This window comes from Siniperca chuatsi, linkage group LG7 (assembly GCF_020085105.1).
Source record: "Siniperca chuatsi isolate FFG_IHB_CAS linkage group LG7, ASM2008510v1, whole genome shotgun sequence".
Lineage (NCBI taxonomy): Eukaryota > Metazoa > Chordata > Actinopteri > Centrarchiformes > Sinipercidae > Siniperca > Siniperca chuatsi.
Genome location: NC_058048.1, coordinates 10,554,598 through 10,570,007, shown reverse-complemented (window position 1 = coordinate 10,570,007; position 15,410 = coordinate 10,554,598). Strand labels below are relative to the sequence as shown.

Below are 15,410 nucleotides of genomic sequence, written 5' to 3'. Positions count from 1 at the left end.
AACAGATAGATAAATCAGATAGTATTAGATATAGGGAGATATGTCACTTCAACATTTAACACTCGCCTATAATTAAATGTTTGGAACTTATCTTGTATGCTATCTCTTATACAAATATTTAAATGTTTACAAATGCTATTGTACCAATGCTACAAATTGTAATTTTCTTCAAATATAAAAGGTTATCAATGGCATACATTGAGTTTCATATTCATTTCCTTATCCTTTATGCGAGTCAGCTAATGCGTTGTTTGATCAAACTCAAGACTACAGAGGAAGAAAGTACCGCGGCTAAAGAAAGGTAACAGAAATCAGACCTGACCTTATGTTTGTGCATGGTGAACAGGCAGACACCATCCTGGCCTCTCTCCTGGCTCTCATGGCCTCTCTTCAATCACTGTCCCGCTGTCTCGTTGTCAGATTGTCACTTGTCCAGTATGCTTTGTCATCATCGCCAAGCCTCATAAAATCCCCCTTGTCCTTTTCTCTTACACAGCACATCCAAAATCAGTCAGGGGAAAAATAATGTCACCAGCTCAGAAACTGAAAGTTGCAAACAGAGGTGATACAGACAACACTTGTTAAGCTAAAATGCCTGTTCAGATTAGAAGCCGCAGCATGTACAGACTAAATGCCACTATCCTGATGCAAAATATATCTAAACCAGTGCTCTCCTCCTCACTCCCAATTCCTCGCAGCTATTGTCAAACCACCATCTTTCCTTCCTGCATAATAAGCGTGTTTCAGTTTTCTGTCCAGGTGGTTCGCAGCCTCGCTTCCTACCGCATCACCTCACATCTGCTTTGCTGAGCCATGGATGAGCAGTTGTACGAGGGAGGATGGGTCAAGGATGTGAGCGCTCTGATTGGCTGGCTGGCCATGGTGTGTGTGTGGGTAGGTCCCTTTGGTAGGCTCCCTGCGAACGGCTATGCTCGATAAGGGCGGTCCTTCACCTCCTTTCCTTCTCTCCCTGCTTTATCAGCCTCCCTCCCCTGCTCTGCTCCCCTTCACTCTCTCTGTCTCTCCCCCTCCTCTGTCTCCCTGTCTGCGCTACAAGCTGCAGGCACGCATTCGCGCTCCTCGCCCAAAGCATCGCGGCGTCTGTGTGAGGAGCAGAGTCAGTGATACGGCGGCTGCATGCACACAAATACACAAATGAATATGTAGACGGGGTAGCAACTATGTCATGAATTCATAGCCTCTTGCAGGCATAACTACCCTGGCAAAGCGCATGACCAAAATTCACCAAAAAACACATTTAAATCATTGCCATCATCATAATAACCATTTGGATGTACTGATATGATCTTGTGTGCAGCTGGAGCTGGACCGGTGTGCAACTACAGGAATAATTAGGGAAGATTGCCCAGAGGAATCAGATACCACTGACAAATATTAAAACAAGATTAGACAGAAAACAACAATGCTGTAGATGTACCCAGGTAAGGCTAATAAAGGGAAACTGTAACCATATCCGGCTTATAATACATTTAGATGAAGAGATAAGCACAGAAGCGACTAGAAATAATGTAACCTGAAGAAGAAAAAAAATATTATTTGAACCTACAATGAGAAGGATGTGTCAGTTAAAAATATTAATAACATTTTTTGTCAGCACAAATTGAAGACTACATGAAGTATAGTAGATTAGAACAATTACGAGGAAAACTTTAGTACAGTTTTTGATTTGAATTCAGCCTGGATTTGATAATAATTATTTTAAGTCACTCACAACATGTGAGATGGGTGAATTATGCTCGACTGTACTGATTTATCCTTTCCTTGTTCCAAAGTCAGCCGGAAACAAGAACTTGGGAGCTCATCTATTTTGTGAGTATCGTTTACTCAATATGTTGGAGCCCTGCTTTTCTGAGGCTCCTGCACAAAGTAAAGAGTAGGATCAGATTATGCTGACCTCCATCACTGGAAGCTAATGTCTCGAACCACAGACGCTGATCGATTATCCAGCAATTGAGACAGCGGAGGAGCAATGCAGACATTAGAACAGAGACAGAAAAAGCAGAAAGTACAATACAGGACGGTTTAGGAGAATCTCAGCAGCAGAGCTCTGTGATAAGCTAGTCACTATAAGGACAAGACCAGTTAGTGTCACATTATTCAACTCAGCAGCCACTTATTTGATCAGCCATAGAATACATCAGAGCTTCTTTCTGCCTTGTAGACACACTGACAACTGACTCAAACTTCTTTCAAACTACAGAGTTTCCAAATGCACTTGCATCCTGCCCACTTGATCCAGCCAGATGGCTTTTAGCATGCATTATTTACAGTTAGCTTTTTCACAAACTAAGTATTGATCTTGTGCAGTTTGTGTGACTCATGACTTGGGAAATACCTGCAGCGGTGTTACAAGGGATACAGAAGATGATTTAACATTATCAGGCTTGTAGATCCAGCAGACAGTATATTCATGAATTCTTGATATTGTACTATGAGACAGATGTCATATGGGATTTTGATTACTGTAAAATATAGATCTTAAATTTCATTTTTTCATCGTCTGAAAGGCTGCACAACAGTTGCAGTTTTGTTCTGTTAGTCAACAACTTCAATAACAATTTTCTAAAATATGGATGATGTGTTGGGTGCTCAGTATTGTGTGACTGAATGAGGCTGACTTCAGTTTACAAGTCGTGTATTTATGCTGCTGATTTTACCAAAAAGCGCTTTGCTCACTGTTAGAATATGAGCAGTTCCATGTCCAGTATGATTTATTATTAGATTGATTAAGTATAAAAATCACCAACAGTTTAATTTGCATTTTTACTTTATGCTATCTTACCTACCCTTTTTAAAACAAGCTCCGCTCTGAGGGCACCTCAAATCATTCCTTTCTCTGATTTTCCATCACTACACATTTCCAATATTATTACACCCTGTTGACTGTACTTGCACCACCATCTAATGAAGGTGTTAACTCCATGGCAAAATGTGTAATTTAAGCATTATTTTAAAATAATGCAGATGAGGTTCTATGTAGTGTGTGTACTTAGAATAAGCAAACTGTGTTCAATAAACCATTTCTTGGTTGTGTGTCGGAGTATGGTGACTCCTAGTGGTTTAAACCTGGTCTGGCCTGCTAGTCACCCAACTCGCATGACTGACCCCTCAAAGCATACCAAACCAGACACACGCATACCAGAGTGCACACACACACACACACACACACACACACACACACACACACACACACACACACACACACAAATACACCAAAATAACAGTTTCCACTCAGCTCAGAAAACGTACCAGACAAACACCACTTCTGCTGGCTGATCACTGCACGCACAGTACACAACACACACACACACACACACACACACACACACACACACACACACACACACACACACACAAACGCCCGCCAAAAAGAAAAGACCTTTCATGGTTATGGCCTCATACCAAACTGTGAATATCACGTCTTACAGCGACAATTAATCTTAAATAATTCACAATATGTAGTTGGTGCTAAGTTACCACCAGACGTCATATGGGGAAATACTACTATGCTACTCTTGTACATATAAAGTAAAAACATGCAAACCCACTTGTACTAATTGTAGATATCATTAGGGAAACTAACTCTTCAAAAAAATACAATGATGGAAATCCAAGTGAAAGTTGTTATCCCTTATATATTCCTATCATTAATGCTACAGTATACTGTACCAGTTACAAAGGAAGCATATAAAAAACTAATCCACAACTTAGATGTGGATTATGCAACACGGAATGAAACCAAACATCAGGAAGATGTCCTAAATGTTTTGTAAATTCAGAGCATGAACTGTGATACAAAATCAATGCATATTCAAGTTCTAATCAACCAAGTTAAGCACGAAGCACCAGCTATTCATAAAATTCCCTGTTCCAACATTTCTCATGCAAAACACCATTACATTTCACTCACCTTTTCAGCTTGTGCCTTGAACCCCTTTGCTTCAGGACTGGCACAGTGTGACAGCAAAGCCTCCACACCCTGAAGAATAAAGTGTCTGTGCCCACAGCGTGTGTCCACAGTGCTGACCTGCCACCGGCTGGCTAGCTAAAAGACTAAAAGCTCCACAATAGTGTCCAACTCACAAAGCCCTGTTTGTGTGTGATGTTGTTTGTCCAATATTAGAAAAACAATGGCATTCCATGGCTTGCAACTGTATTCACTGCTGGCCTCTCTAAATGTAAAGTGCATTCAGACACCTTGGTTGGCGGACAAAGCAGTGAATCTGTGTCACATGCGGGGTGGGCGGGCCGGGGCAAACGGGGTGACAGCAAGGCCAGTCCCGCTGTATCTCTGCCCCATAAGCCCACCAGCATTTGGTGCATGCTCACACTTCTATAGGTAAAAGAAGAGTGGCCAGAAAGCAGACTTACCTGATTTTGTCCGCTGCACTGTCAGACCTGCACAGGAGAAGAGAGGAGAAAGAATTCAGTCATGGATCCACTGCCAGTGATTTCAGTTCAGCTTAAATTCAGTTTAGTCTAGATTCCACTAACAATAGTAATAAAGATTAAAAAAATATTTACTGGGTATCACTTTATTTACCATTTTAAGCAGTACATTTGTTAGTGTTTATCATATATATATATATAAATAATATTTGTGTTTGTAAACAACAATAACTCCTTAATAACCCCTCCTATGAAGCATCCATTACTAGTATATAAATAGTTAATGTATGTTTGGTAACATGATATAACCCAGTTGTAATCATAAATACTGATATAAACAGTTTTCAATCCACCTGTGAATGATTCGTACATATGTATTAACAGTTGATACATTCTTTAAAATGCACTGTAAGGATTTGTTCATTTGTATGACTTTATATCATTATGTATGAACACAAATATGTTATATCGTGTTACCAAAGCATTCATTAGGAGGAATTATAATAATAAAATGTCCTTATATCTGCTTACAACTACATTGTGCTGTTTTATACAGTAGCGTTATTACACCTGCTAATATACAGCTCCATTCTCGGGCCTCTTCCGTTCAACATCTACATGGTCCCACAACCTCAGATTATGGAAAACAACTAAATGGCTTACCATAATTATGCAGATGACACACAGATTTATATAACGATATCACCAGGTGGCTAATGATCCGACACAAGCACTGTGTAAGAGCATTTAACAAATCAATGATTGGATGTGTCACAATTTCCTCCAGTGAAACAAAGATAAAGCTGAAATTATTGTTTTTGGAGCCAAAGAAGAACAATTAAAAGTCAGTCTCTCTAATGTTAAAGAACACAAACCAAGCCTGTGATCTTGGTCTAATCACGGACCTTAATGTTAACATCCACATTAAGACAACTACAAAATCAGGCCTCTATCACCTTAAGCATATATAAAGAATTAAAGGACTCAGCAGTATTTAGAAAAACTGCGTTTATCTTCAATAGGCTCGACTACTGTAACGGTGTCTTTGCAGGTCTTTAAAAGTCAATCAGACAGCTGCAGCTGATTGAGTAAGCTGCTGCCAGAGTCCTCAATAAGACCAGGAAAGTGGATCACATCACTCCAGTTCTGAGGTCTTTACACTGGCTTCCTGTCTGTCAATTTTAAAATACTGCTGTTGGTTTTTAAAGCATTGAATGGTTTAGGCCAAAGTACATTTCTGATCTTCTGCTACGTTATGAACAATCCAGACCTCTCAGGTCATCTGGGACAGGTCTGCTTTCTGTCCCCAGAGTCAAAACTAAATATGGACAGGCAGCATTCAGTTTTTATGCACCCCATATCTGGAACAAACTCCCAGAAAACTGCAGCTCTGCTGCAACTCTGTTCTTTTTGATCAAGGCTTAAGACGTTTCTGTTTTCCACTGCCTTTTATCAAATTAAAGTTTGGACTATTTATTCATATCTTGCACTGCAGTGTAACTGCACTGTAATTGTTATTCTCTGTCTTATTCTATTTTAGCTTATTTTCATGTGTGACTGTCTTTTTATATTGCCTTGTGTCTCTTTTATATCATGTCTTAATGCCTTTTATGTCTTATGTAAAGCACTTTGTATTACCTTGATGTTGAAAGGTGCTATACAAATAAACTTGCCTTGCTTACACCTGCTAAACAGGGAGGTGTTAAAGTAAAGTATCACATGCCTTTAATATACAACCTACAGTTAAATATTGCAATTTCACTGTAGTTACATAAATATATACTCTATACTATAAATTGACCCAGTGATGGCATGTCTCGTGGTGTGTAATCCCGATTCACAACTCACAATCATGTGCTGCGTCATCTTCACTGATGAGTCATATTACACTGTCTCAGCAAAGTCACATTGTGATATTACATAACTATCTGCAGTAATAGTGGAGGAGGTGAACTTGGCAGAAGCCTCAGATGCAAATACTCAAAAATGACAGCAAGTGCGTTAACTTGTCTTGTGTCATTATCTGAATTTCATCAGTGTCTCTCCCCGAACCACCACGGATGCCCGGATAATCTGGCAGAGGCAGCTAAAATCACAACTAGAAGTACATATAAGCCTGCTGTCACTTCACCGGAAAATGCAGCTGCATAGCACACTGAGCAAACTGCAGCACAGAGACAAACAGACAGATGCAGTAAGAGCAAAACAAGACTGACGGACATGGAGATGGCGAGACAGGTAGAGAGGCAGCGGAGCAGCCTCCAGGCAGAAATGCAGCTGTTTTTACCTGCAGAGGAGACATGACATTCCGTGCCCTCTAATGCCGGCTACAGAACGCTGCTCTCCCTGCAGCTGCTGCAGACGCCCCTCACTAGCTATCACCAGCACAGCAAAGAGAAGGGAAGCGAGAAATCCCATAGGTTTGACAGGTACTGTTCCTAATTCGAGCAAGAGGAGACACTGAGCGAGAAGAGCGCGCGGGAGGGAGCGCCAGCGAGAGAAACATGGGAAAGAGTGCAGGACGGAGAGAAAGAGTGGAGGTGTAGTGTACAGTAGACAGAGCAGAAGGCAAAGACAGCTAAGTGGGAGGATATTATGAGGCTAGACGAAGAGGATTCCTACATGTTTTCTGTTTCAGAATTGTCCACTTTTATCAGATTTTACCATTTTTGGGGGAATGAATTAGGTATTACCACATTATTAACACATGTATGATGACAAAATCAGCAAAAGCTTCTTCTCTGTGCAGCAGTGACTATTTAACTACAGGAATATTCACTGGATTGCATTCGATTCTGTTTTTGGATACATTATGTTATGTTTTGCAGATGCTAAAAAGGGCTAATTTGGCATCACCAAAAGCATGAGATTAGCCAGAGTAACAGAAGACACCTTGATGTATTCCTAGGACCTTTGTGTTAGCCACTAAACAACATTAATCTAAGAAACCATCTTGCTAGGAAACAAACAAAAGACAGAAACTAATCATAGACCACAATAAGGACTGTGTCTTTAGACTGCTGTTAAGTATTTGGTGACTTTCTTCCTATTTTTCACCTTCTTAGCACCCTGAAAATTAGGTTGCAGGACAAGCGAGAAGAGAGACCCCTGCATCAGTGCAATGTACTCTTCATACTGTGTTTCATAACTGCATTTCAGACCAAAGAGACAATATTCAGTAATGCAGATAGTTCCTGATACATCTTCTTCCTAATCTCCTGGTAGGCAAGAAATCACTCACTTTTCGAGTTTTCTCCTGGCTGCATGGCTTTACTTCAGGGATAAAGTATGAGACCGCATCTCATATCCCCAGCCACCAACACACACACACACACACACACACACACACACACACACACACACACACACACGCTTAAAAAGACACATACACACGCCTACACACCAGATTCAAAAACTGATTTAATGTCCAGGCCTGTCACTGGGGCTCCTGTGAGAACTGCAGCATATTCCAAGGAGCTAATGATACTGCCTGTCTCTCAACTCAAACTGAGCTATGGGGAAGTAGAGACCACAATTACTGCAGCTGCAGTTCGTTCCACATGGGCAGTATTACATGACTATTAAATAGGCAGACACCCCGAAAAAAGACTGTTCCATAATGACAAAAAAGGGCTTTTTGTCAAGTCAAGTGCACAAAGACCCTATGTGCTCTTTTGACATATGAGTCCTGACATTACTTCATCTGCACAGAATAATCATCTTTTAAGACAAATCATGTTAGCTGGTTGAAGGCTTGAATTTGTATTTTGAAGAAAAAAATTAAAAGCCACAATGAAACAGACAGAAACAGGTTATGTAGCAATGCCTTTGTCCACCAGTATGAAGAGGAAGTGCCCCCTAGTGGAGAATTCATGCAAGAAACAGACAGATGTGACCAGAAATGAAGGAATACATTGACATTTTGAGACGGTGTAGTCCCTCATTCGTCCAGGAGTGTTCTATCGTAGAAAAGGTTTCAGTCGTAGTCATCTGGACACTGTTTTCATTGAGAATGACTTCCGGATGGGAGCCGAAACGTCTTGATTCTGAAAACAGTGTCCAGATGACTACGACTGAAACCTTTTCTACGATTGACATTTTGAGTTGATTATTATTCCCAGTATCATGAAACTACACGTGACCTGGTAGACTAGACAGACACAAAAACTGTATAATAGCTGTAAAAATAAAAATAATCGAACAGTATCAACATATACTATATACAGTATGTCCAGTATTCACGTTACTGAATGACCATAGTAAAATGCTTCCTGGATTTAATCCTCTTATTTTAATTTAAGAAACATTTTCAAATACAACTGGGAAAATCTCTTCTAAGAATGAGGCCTATACAGAGGCAACACACACACACACACACACCAACATGCACATGCATATCGCTCACCTCTCCTCTCTGATTAATGGAGTCAAGAAGCGAGTGTTGTCATCTTCATGGCTGCTCTGCAGGCTGCTTTGCTGACTGCTCTGCTGGCTGCTGCATGGCACATGACAGAGAAGTGAGGTTGTCAATCATTATGGCATGGTTGTACTAAACTGACATGTAAATTTTATGGTGTATATACATTTCATTTTGTGTTATATTTCATCATTCACTGTGGTATTTTATTTCTCTTGTTGTGAAGCACTTTGTAGTTTGTTTTGATAAGTGCTCTATAAATAAAGTTTTAGGATTATTATTATTATTATTATCTAAGAAAAGGTTACTGTGAGAAATCTCATGAATCAGGGTTTTTCCTATCTCATTAGCAACTATGTACACTGCCATGGTTTATTTCTCCCTATAAACAAGAAAAACTAGGCGAAAAACATGAAGAAAAAAAACCATGGCATAAATAGACCCTATTGTATAAACTCAACAGTTCATTTTTGACATTAAATTTATTTTTAGCTGTTTTGCACTACATTATCTAGGGCCCTGCAGGGCAAACATGTCACAGTTTCTGTCATAAATTTCTTGCTGCTGGGCCTAACATCAGCTGTCCACGATCCTGCAAATTAAGAGTCAAATATATATAGCAACTGTCAAATATACATGGCAACTTGGTCCCTTTGGATAATAGCAGAAATCCTGTCTTGTACATGCACATATCCAGTGATAACACTAGAGGGGGCTATATGATATAGGCTATGCAAAAGAAAGGCCTTCTGATAATAAGCAGGAGGGTTTATATATATATATATATATATATATATAGATATAGATATAAAACACTCTCAATCTTTTCAAGTGATCACTGACAGTCACTACTATCCAAAAAAACAAAACAAAAAAACAGTTCAAGTTTAGATATTTGCTATCTATTTTTTTTTCTTCAGTGGATGATTTGCCTATTTTAAGATTCTGCTGTCATTCTGTCCACACTTTGACATTCAAGAATAAAGCCAGTCTGTTGGGAAAGTCTTCATTAATTCACACTCTAACTCTGCAGGGTGCCCTAATCCCATTCCAACAGTAGCAATGCTCTACACAAGGCTGGAGGGGATGCTGGAACGTATGAAAAAGCAGATTTTGAGAGTTGAGATACTTTGGTATACTTTAGATGCACCCTGAAAATAGTTTTCAAACTCTATAGTAACCTTGTATTGAGTCTTAAAATGTAATTTTTCTCAGAATAAGTGAACTTTTTCGAAAATATCATTTTGAAAGTATAATACTCATTGTCAAAATGAGATTAAGGTGTGTCTTTAAGTAAAAGCTTTAAAAAGTCTTTTATACTGTAAATGAATGACTTTAAAATTTAAGTTCCACATACAGTAACATTCGTGCATTTGAGCAGTTGTGATGGGTACTGTAGATACAGAACATTTGTTTGGAATATCACTTCAGCTCCGCTCCCTCATATCTTAGCTCAAGCCTCCTCTGCAGCAGGTGCGTTGTCTCAGCAAGCTGTTCTCTCAGAGGGGAGACATGCTCTAAAAGGAGATGTGTTTGTTTGGGTTTATGCAAGTGTTTATACTTGTATCCCTGTCCTTTAGTGCATTTGAAATCACGGGGATAGAAAATTGACATGGCATGTGACCTCACTGGATTATTCATTACTCATACACAATTGATGGAATATGCACTTTGAACATGATAACAATGAGGCGTTAAAAAAAAAAGGCAATTTTAAGACAGAGTTGATGGAAAACCATCTACAGTACATAGTAAAACTACACAAAATGCACATAATAATGCATTATGTTGTATTATTTTCCAACATATAATGCACAGCAACCTCAGGAAGAACACTTGCAGGATCCAACCCACTCATTGTAGATTAAGTACAATCCAAATCTGAATCATATTTGCATATTTGTAAGCATCTCGTTATATTAGCCACATGGTCTTTAAATATTTGGCTGTCATTGGTGTAAATATATATTAAAAGTTGTGAGAATTTATTGTATTTACTATAGTTGAAGTAAATATGCAATCAAACCATAGTTAAGAGTTACCTTTATCAGAAACTTGATGCAATGAGCATTTTTTAGGGGTTCATTCATTTGATGACCAACATAAAAGTTATATTGCTGAAAAATTGTGAACTAACAAGTTATTTCAGTGAATTTTCATCATCTTACTGACTGCTTTGATGAAGCAAATGAACTGGCAGACATTTCTTCAAATGGACAACAGTAACTTTGCAAGAGGTTGTGTGTCTGAAATATTTAAATGCTTGGGTGAGGTGGAAGCAGTGAAGCCTGGTGAAAGATACTGCACCAGTTCCTCAAAATAGCCCTGCTATCAGCCTGCACATAAGCAGATTCCACTGTGTCTGCAAGCTTCCACTGTTCTCAGACGCGCGCACACACACACCTGCAATCCAGACAACCCATGCACCACAGAAAGTAAGAAAGAAACAAGGCTAGAATGACAAGACTAAGATGCTAGAGATGATAAGATGCTACAAATGTAACTAAACAAACAACAGTGATGACTACGAACACTAGTGGTTGACAAAGACTCCACTTTGATGTCAGAGCAGATTAAAATCAAAAACTTTGAAATATCCTAATCATTCTACACACCATCACGAAAGGTTTAAACCAATCTGAGTGGGAAATAGCATCATGTTCCATCTCAATGGAAGGAAAGCTGAAGCTGCGTCTGAAAACTACCATTGAGTATTTCAAATAATCTCTGAACCAGCCAGACTCAAAGCAACTAACACTGCTTTCTGACCAACTTTAATCATGACTGTATATCTGAAAGACATCACGGCAGCACTGATGCACTGATCAGAGTTTCAAACCGTTCAGTTATATCTTATATTATATTTTGAATACTTACAGTATTTAAACCGCGTCGATGAGCACAAGAGCATGTTGAATGAGCAACATTGGCCACACTACACCTGACTCTATAAACAGACCACAAGTATTCCATTAACTTTAAATGCTCAGCCATGTTTGCATATTAACAGGGCAACATCAGCAGGTTTCAAGCCACAAACCTGGTGTTAGTGCTTGTGAGTGCACTGGATTAACTAAAAACTAATTGCACTGCACATTTTATGTACATGTTCACAAAGCAAGTAATGACATGATCTTTTAAAGGGGGATAATTATAATAATGACAAACTGTTGTTTAATTGCTAGGAATTTTAACCAGCAACATAATAACTTTTCAGCTGAGGAAGTCCACGGTTTGAAAAGAGCTAATTCAGAGGGTCAAAGTGCTGGGCAGCCATGAGTGTCATCCTTGCTGGAGGTAAAGGTCCAGTGTCTTGCTAAAAGAGTGGAATAGATGAACATGCTGCAGGTAGAAACAATGTACTGCATTACATTGGCTTGACACAGAACACAGTGAAATTTAAGTCTCAGTCACATCAGTTAAATCTTTGAAATTGTTTTCCATTTGCTATTTTTGTTAGACTCTAACCATCATATCAATGTCAGACCTAAACTGATACAAATTCAGTGAGAAGTGTGTCCTGCTCAGTGTTAATATTTAAACACTGGTTTAATAGTATTACACTGCAATTCAGCACAATCCACACAGGCAGAGGTGGGACAAACTACGTACTGTACTTTACTCAACTACTGCACTTAAATACAATCTTTAAGTACTATTACTTGAGTTATCTATTAGAGACGTTCTGCTTTTTCTCCAGTACATTTAAATGGAAAAATTGTAATTTTTACTCCACTAAATACACCTGACAGCTACTACGAGTGACTACGTGAGTACATTGAAAACATGATTCATAAAAAATAGCTACTGTCAGCTAAAAATCTTAGCTGTTTCAAAAGCTTTTTTATCCCTAAAGTTTAAATTCCTGTTTTTCAGAACAAGGCATTACTATAAGAAACTCTTATGTCAACACTGATGTAATGTCACTTTGATTTAGCCTGTTCCACTTGGTATAGTTGTTTGACAGATACATTTTATAACAAATTTGCAGGTTATGCAAAATAAATCAAGTATTATATATATATATTATATATAAGTAAGTATAAGTATATATATTATTAAATATACCTCAGCAAACTGATGTAGCTAGTGAAAGTGTTGGACCACTGGACTGTTAAACAATAACTCTGAAATATTGACATTTTGGTGCCAAATAAGAACAATTAAAAGCGAGCTCACCTCACAAACCAAGCAAGAAATCTTGGTGTAGTTATGGACGCAGACCTAAATTTTAATATCCACATTAAGCCAATTACAAAATCACTAAAGCACTGAATGGCTTGGGAACAAAATGCATTTTTAATCTGCTGTTATGAACCATTCAGACATCTCAAGTTATCTGGGACAGGTTTGCTGACTCAAAACTCATGCAACTCATGTGCCTCATATCTGCAATCTCTTGAGGTCTGCTCCAATCCCAGTTCTTTTAAATGTAGGTGTAAAACTGTTCTGATGCTACTGCCTTCTATTACATATAATTTGGGTCTGTTAATGTAGACTGTTAGCGGCACTAAATTTATTATTCCAGTTTATTCTGTTTCATAACGTTTTAGCTTATTTAGTATTTCTTATTATGGCAAGTACTTTGAATTGTGTTGATGCTGTTGAAAGGTGCTATACATATAAACTTGCCTTGCCTTGAATTGCTGCAGGTGCAGCTCATGTTAGCACAACGGGAGCTGAATCTTATGTACAACATCATCATTGAGCATCCTCCTGTTTACTTATGTTCAGAGATAATGCTCCATACCTCTGCATGGCTATAACACCAGAGCCAATGTGCATACATGAAGTGCCTCAACTAAATAAAGGTATCCAGAAGCTGCTATGGTGCTTTTGAGGAATGGGTTCAATGGGTCAAAAACTCCAAAAATAAAAAATAGAAACAAAAAACTGCCTACAAGACAGCAATAACAATGTGGGCAACAGTGTAGTGCTGACTTGACAGAAAATGTGCAACTTTACATGATAAAACCTGCTTGTTCTGCTTCTTTAATAATTGATTGAAGATAAACATTAAGATCTGGATTTTTTATGTCACTCCCACACTGCTTGAAGCCATGCAGCAAGTTACAAGCAGCAGATTGAGGTGCAGCCATGTCGTCTTAATGCCACAGTATGGTATTAAGCCTAGGTACACTTGTTAGAACAGTCCTCATTACACCCTGAGGGGGAGCCAGGCTGTACTCGAGGTGTGCTGGATAATGAAAGTATTTCACACTCAGGGTTATGCACTCATGCCTCTGGAGAGAGGTTGTCTTCAACTCAGAAATGGAGTGAGTACTAAAGCTGTTCCTGTCTGCCATCTGTTACCAGTGATAACTCTTAGGATACGGCAGAGAAATAACTACCAGACATTCAATTTTTCATCTCAAAGAACTGCACTTGTCATAGATTGTGAAAAGATGACACTATGTCGCAAAAATGAAAAAAAGTGGGCCACGTCCGACCAATTTTCTCATGAATAATTAGAGTACAATGAAGCAAGCAGAAGGATTAACACTGAAAATGGTGTACTGAATGAATTATGCGAATGGAAGAAAAATTGCTGCAGTTCACTCAATTTTTCCATAATTGCAACTCAAAGACGTCTCTAAGCTCTGCTCCAGACTCCCAGGTAAAATAACAATCAGGACTTAATTTATTCCCAAACGCAAACATACAGTACAGTATGCTCAAAAGTAAATTTACTCTTAAAAAAACTTTGCTAATACCAGAACTGAGTTGTTTTGGCGTACTCATCAGATTATCTTTGTAATACTACAAAGAGTTCTCCACATAAGTTATTTCATAGAGCCAACTTGATCGTGTTAGTTTGCAAGATTTGGTACATTTTCTTCACATTATGTTTTTCCCTGATTTTTATTACACTCATATTGCAGAATTATTCCTAATACCTTTCGCCTTTTGCGTTTTTTACTAACTACTAAACTTCAATCAGCATTATGCTCATTTAACGTCTTTCAGTGAGGAAGGCCACTTCACTTAAATTGTTAATACCTGAACTTTGAAGGGGCTAATTTACTTTATTGGCCTTTGATGACCTTTCCTCTAGTGCCACCATCACATACTGTATCAGATGTCAGTATATCTCACAACCATGCATCCAAAAGAAAGAAACCTATTGATTTTGTAAACCCCTCGACCTTTCCTCTAGTACTGTTGTCAGGCCAACCTTTTAAGTTTCAAATTACCATACAGTATCTCCTGAGCCCTCTGTTTCAAACACACACAAGAGGAAGCAACCTTTTAACTTTGGTGACCCCTGGGCAGAGGTCAATCAACAATCTTTGCCATTAATTTGTGTTTTAGCAGCTTATGTGTGTGAACTATAAAACTCAAGTGTAACCTCAACCTAAGTTGTGCCCTCTAACCTTCACAGTGCTTACATGGCTTGATCTCACATTCCCTCATCCATATGTATACAAAAGAGTAGAGCCCAAGAATCAAAACACGAGGATGAAGCCAGCTTTAAATTTAAAACTGATTAGCAGGTCTTTTAATTTTTATCTACATTCCGCTTCCTGCCATGTGTCATTTGGGGTTTTCTACAAGGCGTTGGTTTTCCAGTACTACACTCAAG

At 38.7% G+C, this 15,410-nt stretch overlaps 1 protein-coding gene across 17 annotated transcripts in view; it reads right to left on the bottom strand.

Moving 5' to 3' along the window:
* gramd1bb (GRAM domain containing 1Bb) overlaps positions 1-15,410 on the bottom strand; it is a 124,721-nt gene that overhangs the window by 56,893 nt on the left and 52,418 nt on the right. For 13 of the 17 annotated variants that reach the window (XM_044201582.1, XM_044201570.1, XM_044201575.1 and 10 more), the window contains 2 exons: positions 8,816-8,905; positions 4,393-4,419 (listed from right to left, as the gene is read on the bottom strand). In XM_044201582.1, coding sequence (XP_044057517.1) covers positions 4,393-4,419; positions 8,816-8,905 — 117 coding nt within the window. Of the gene's footprint in view, positions 1-322; positions 967-4,392; positions 4,420-6,697; positions 6,716-8,815; positions 8,906-11,704; positions 11,723-15,410 lie in introns of those variants that run through there. The other 4 variants (XM_044201591.1, XM_044201584.1, XM_044201586.1 and 1 more) reach the window with 4 other exon arrangements.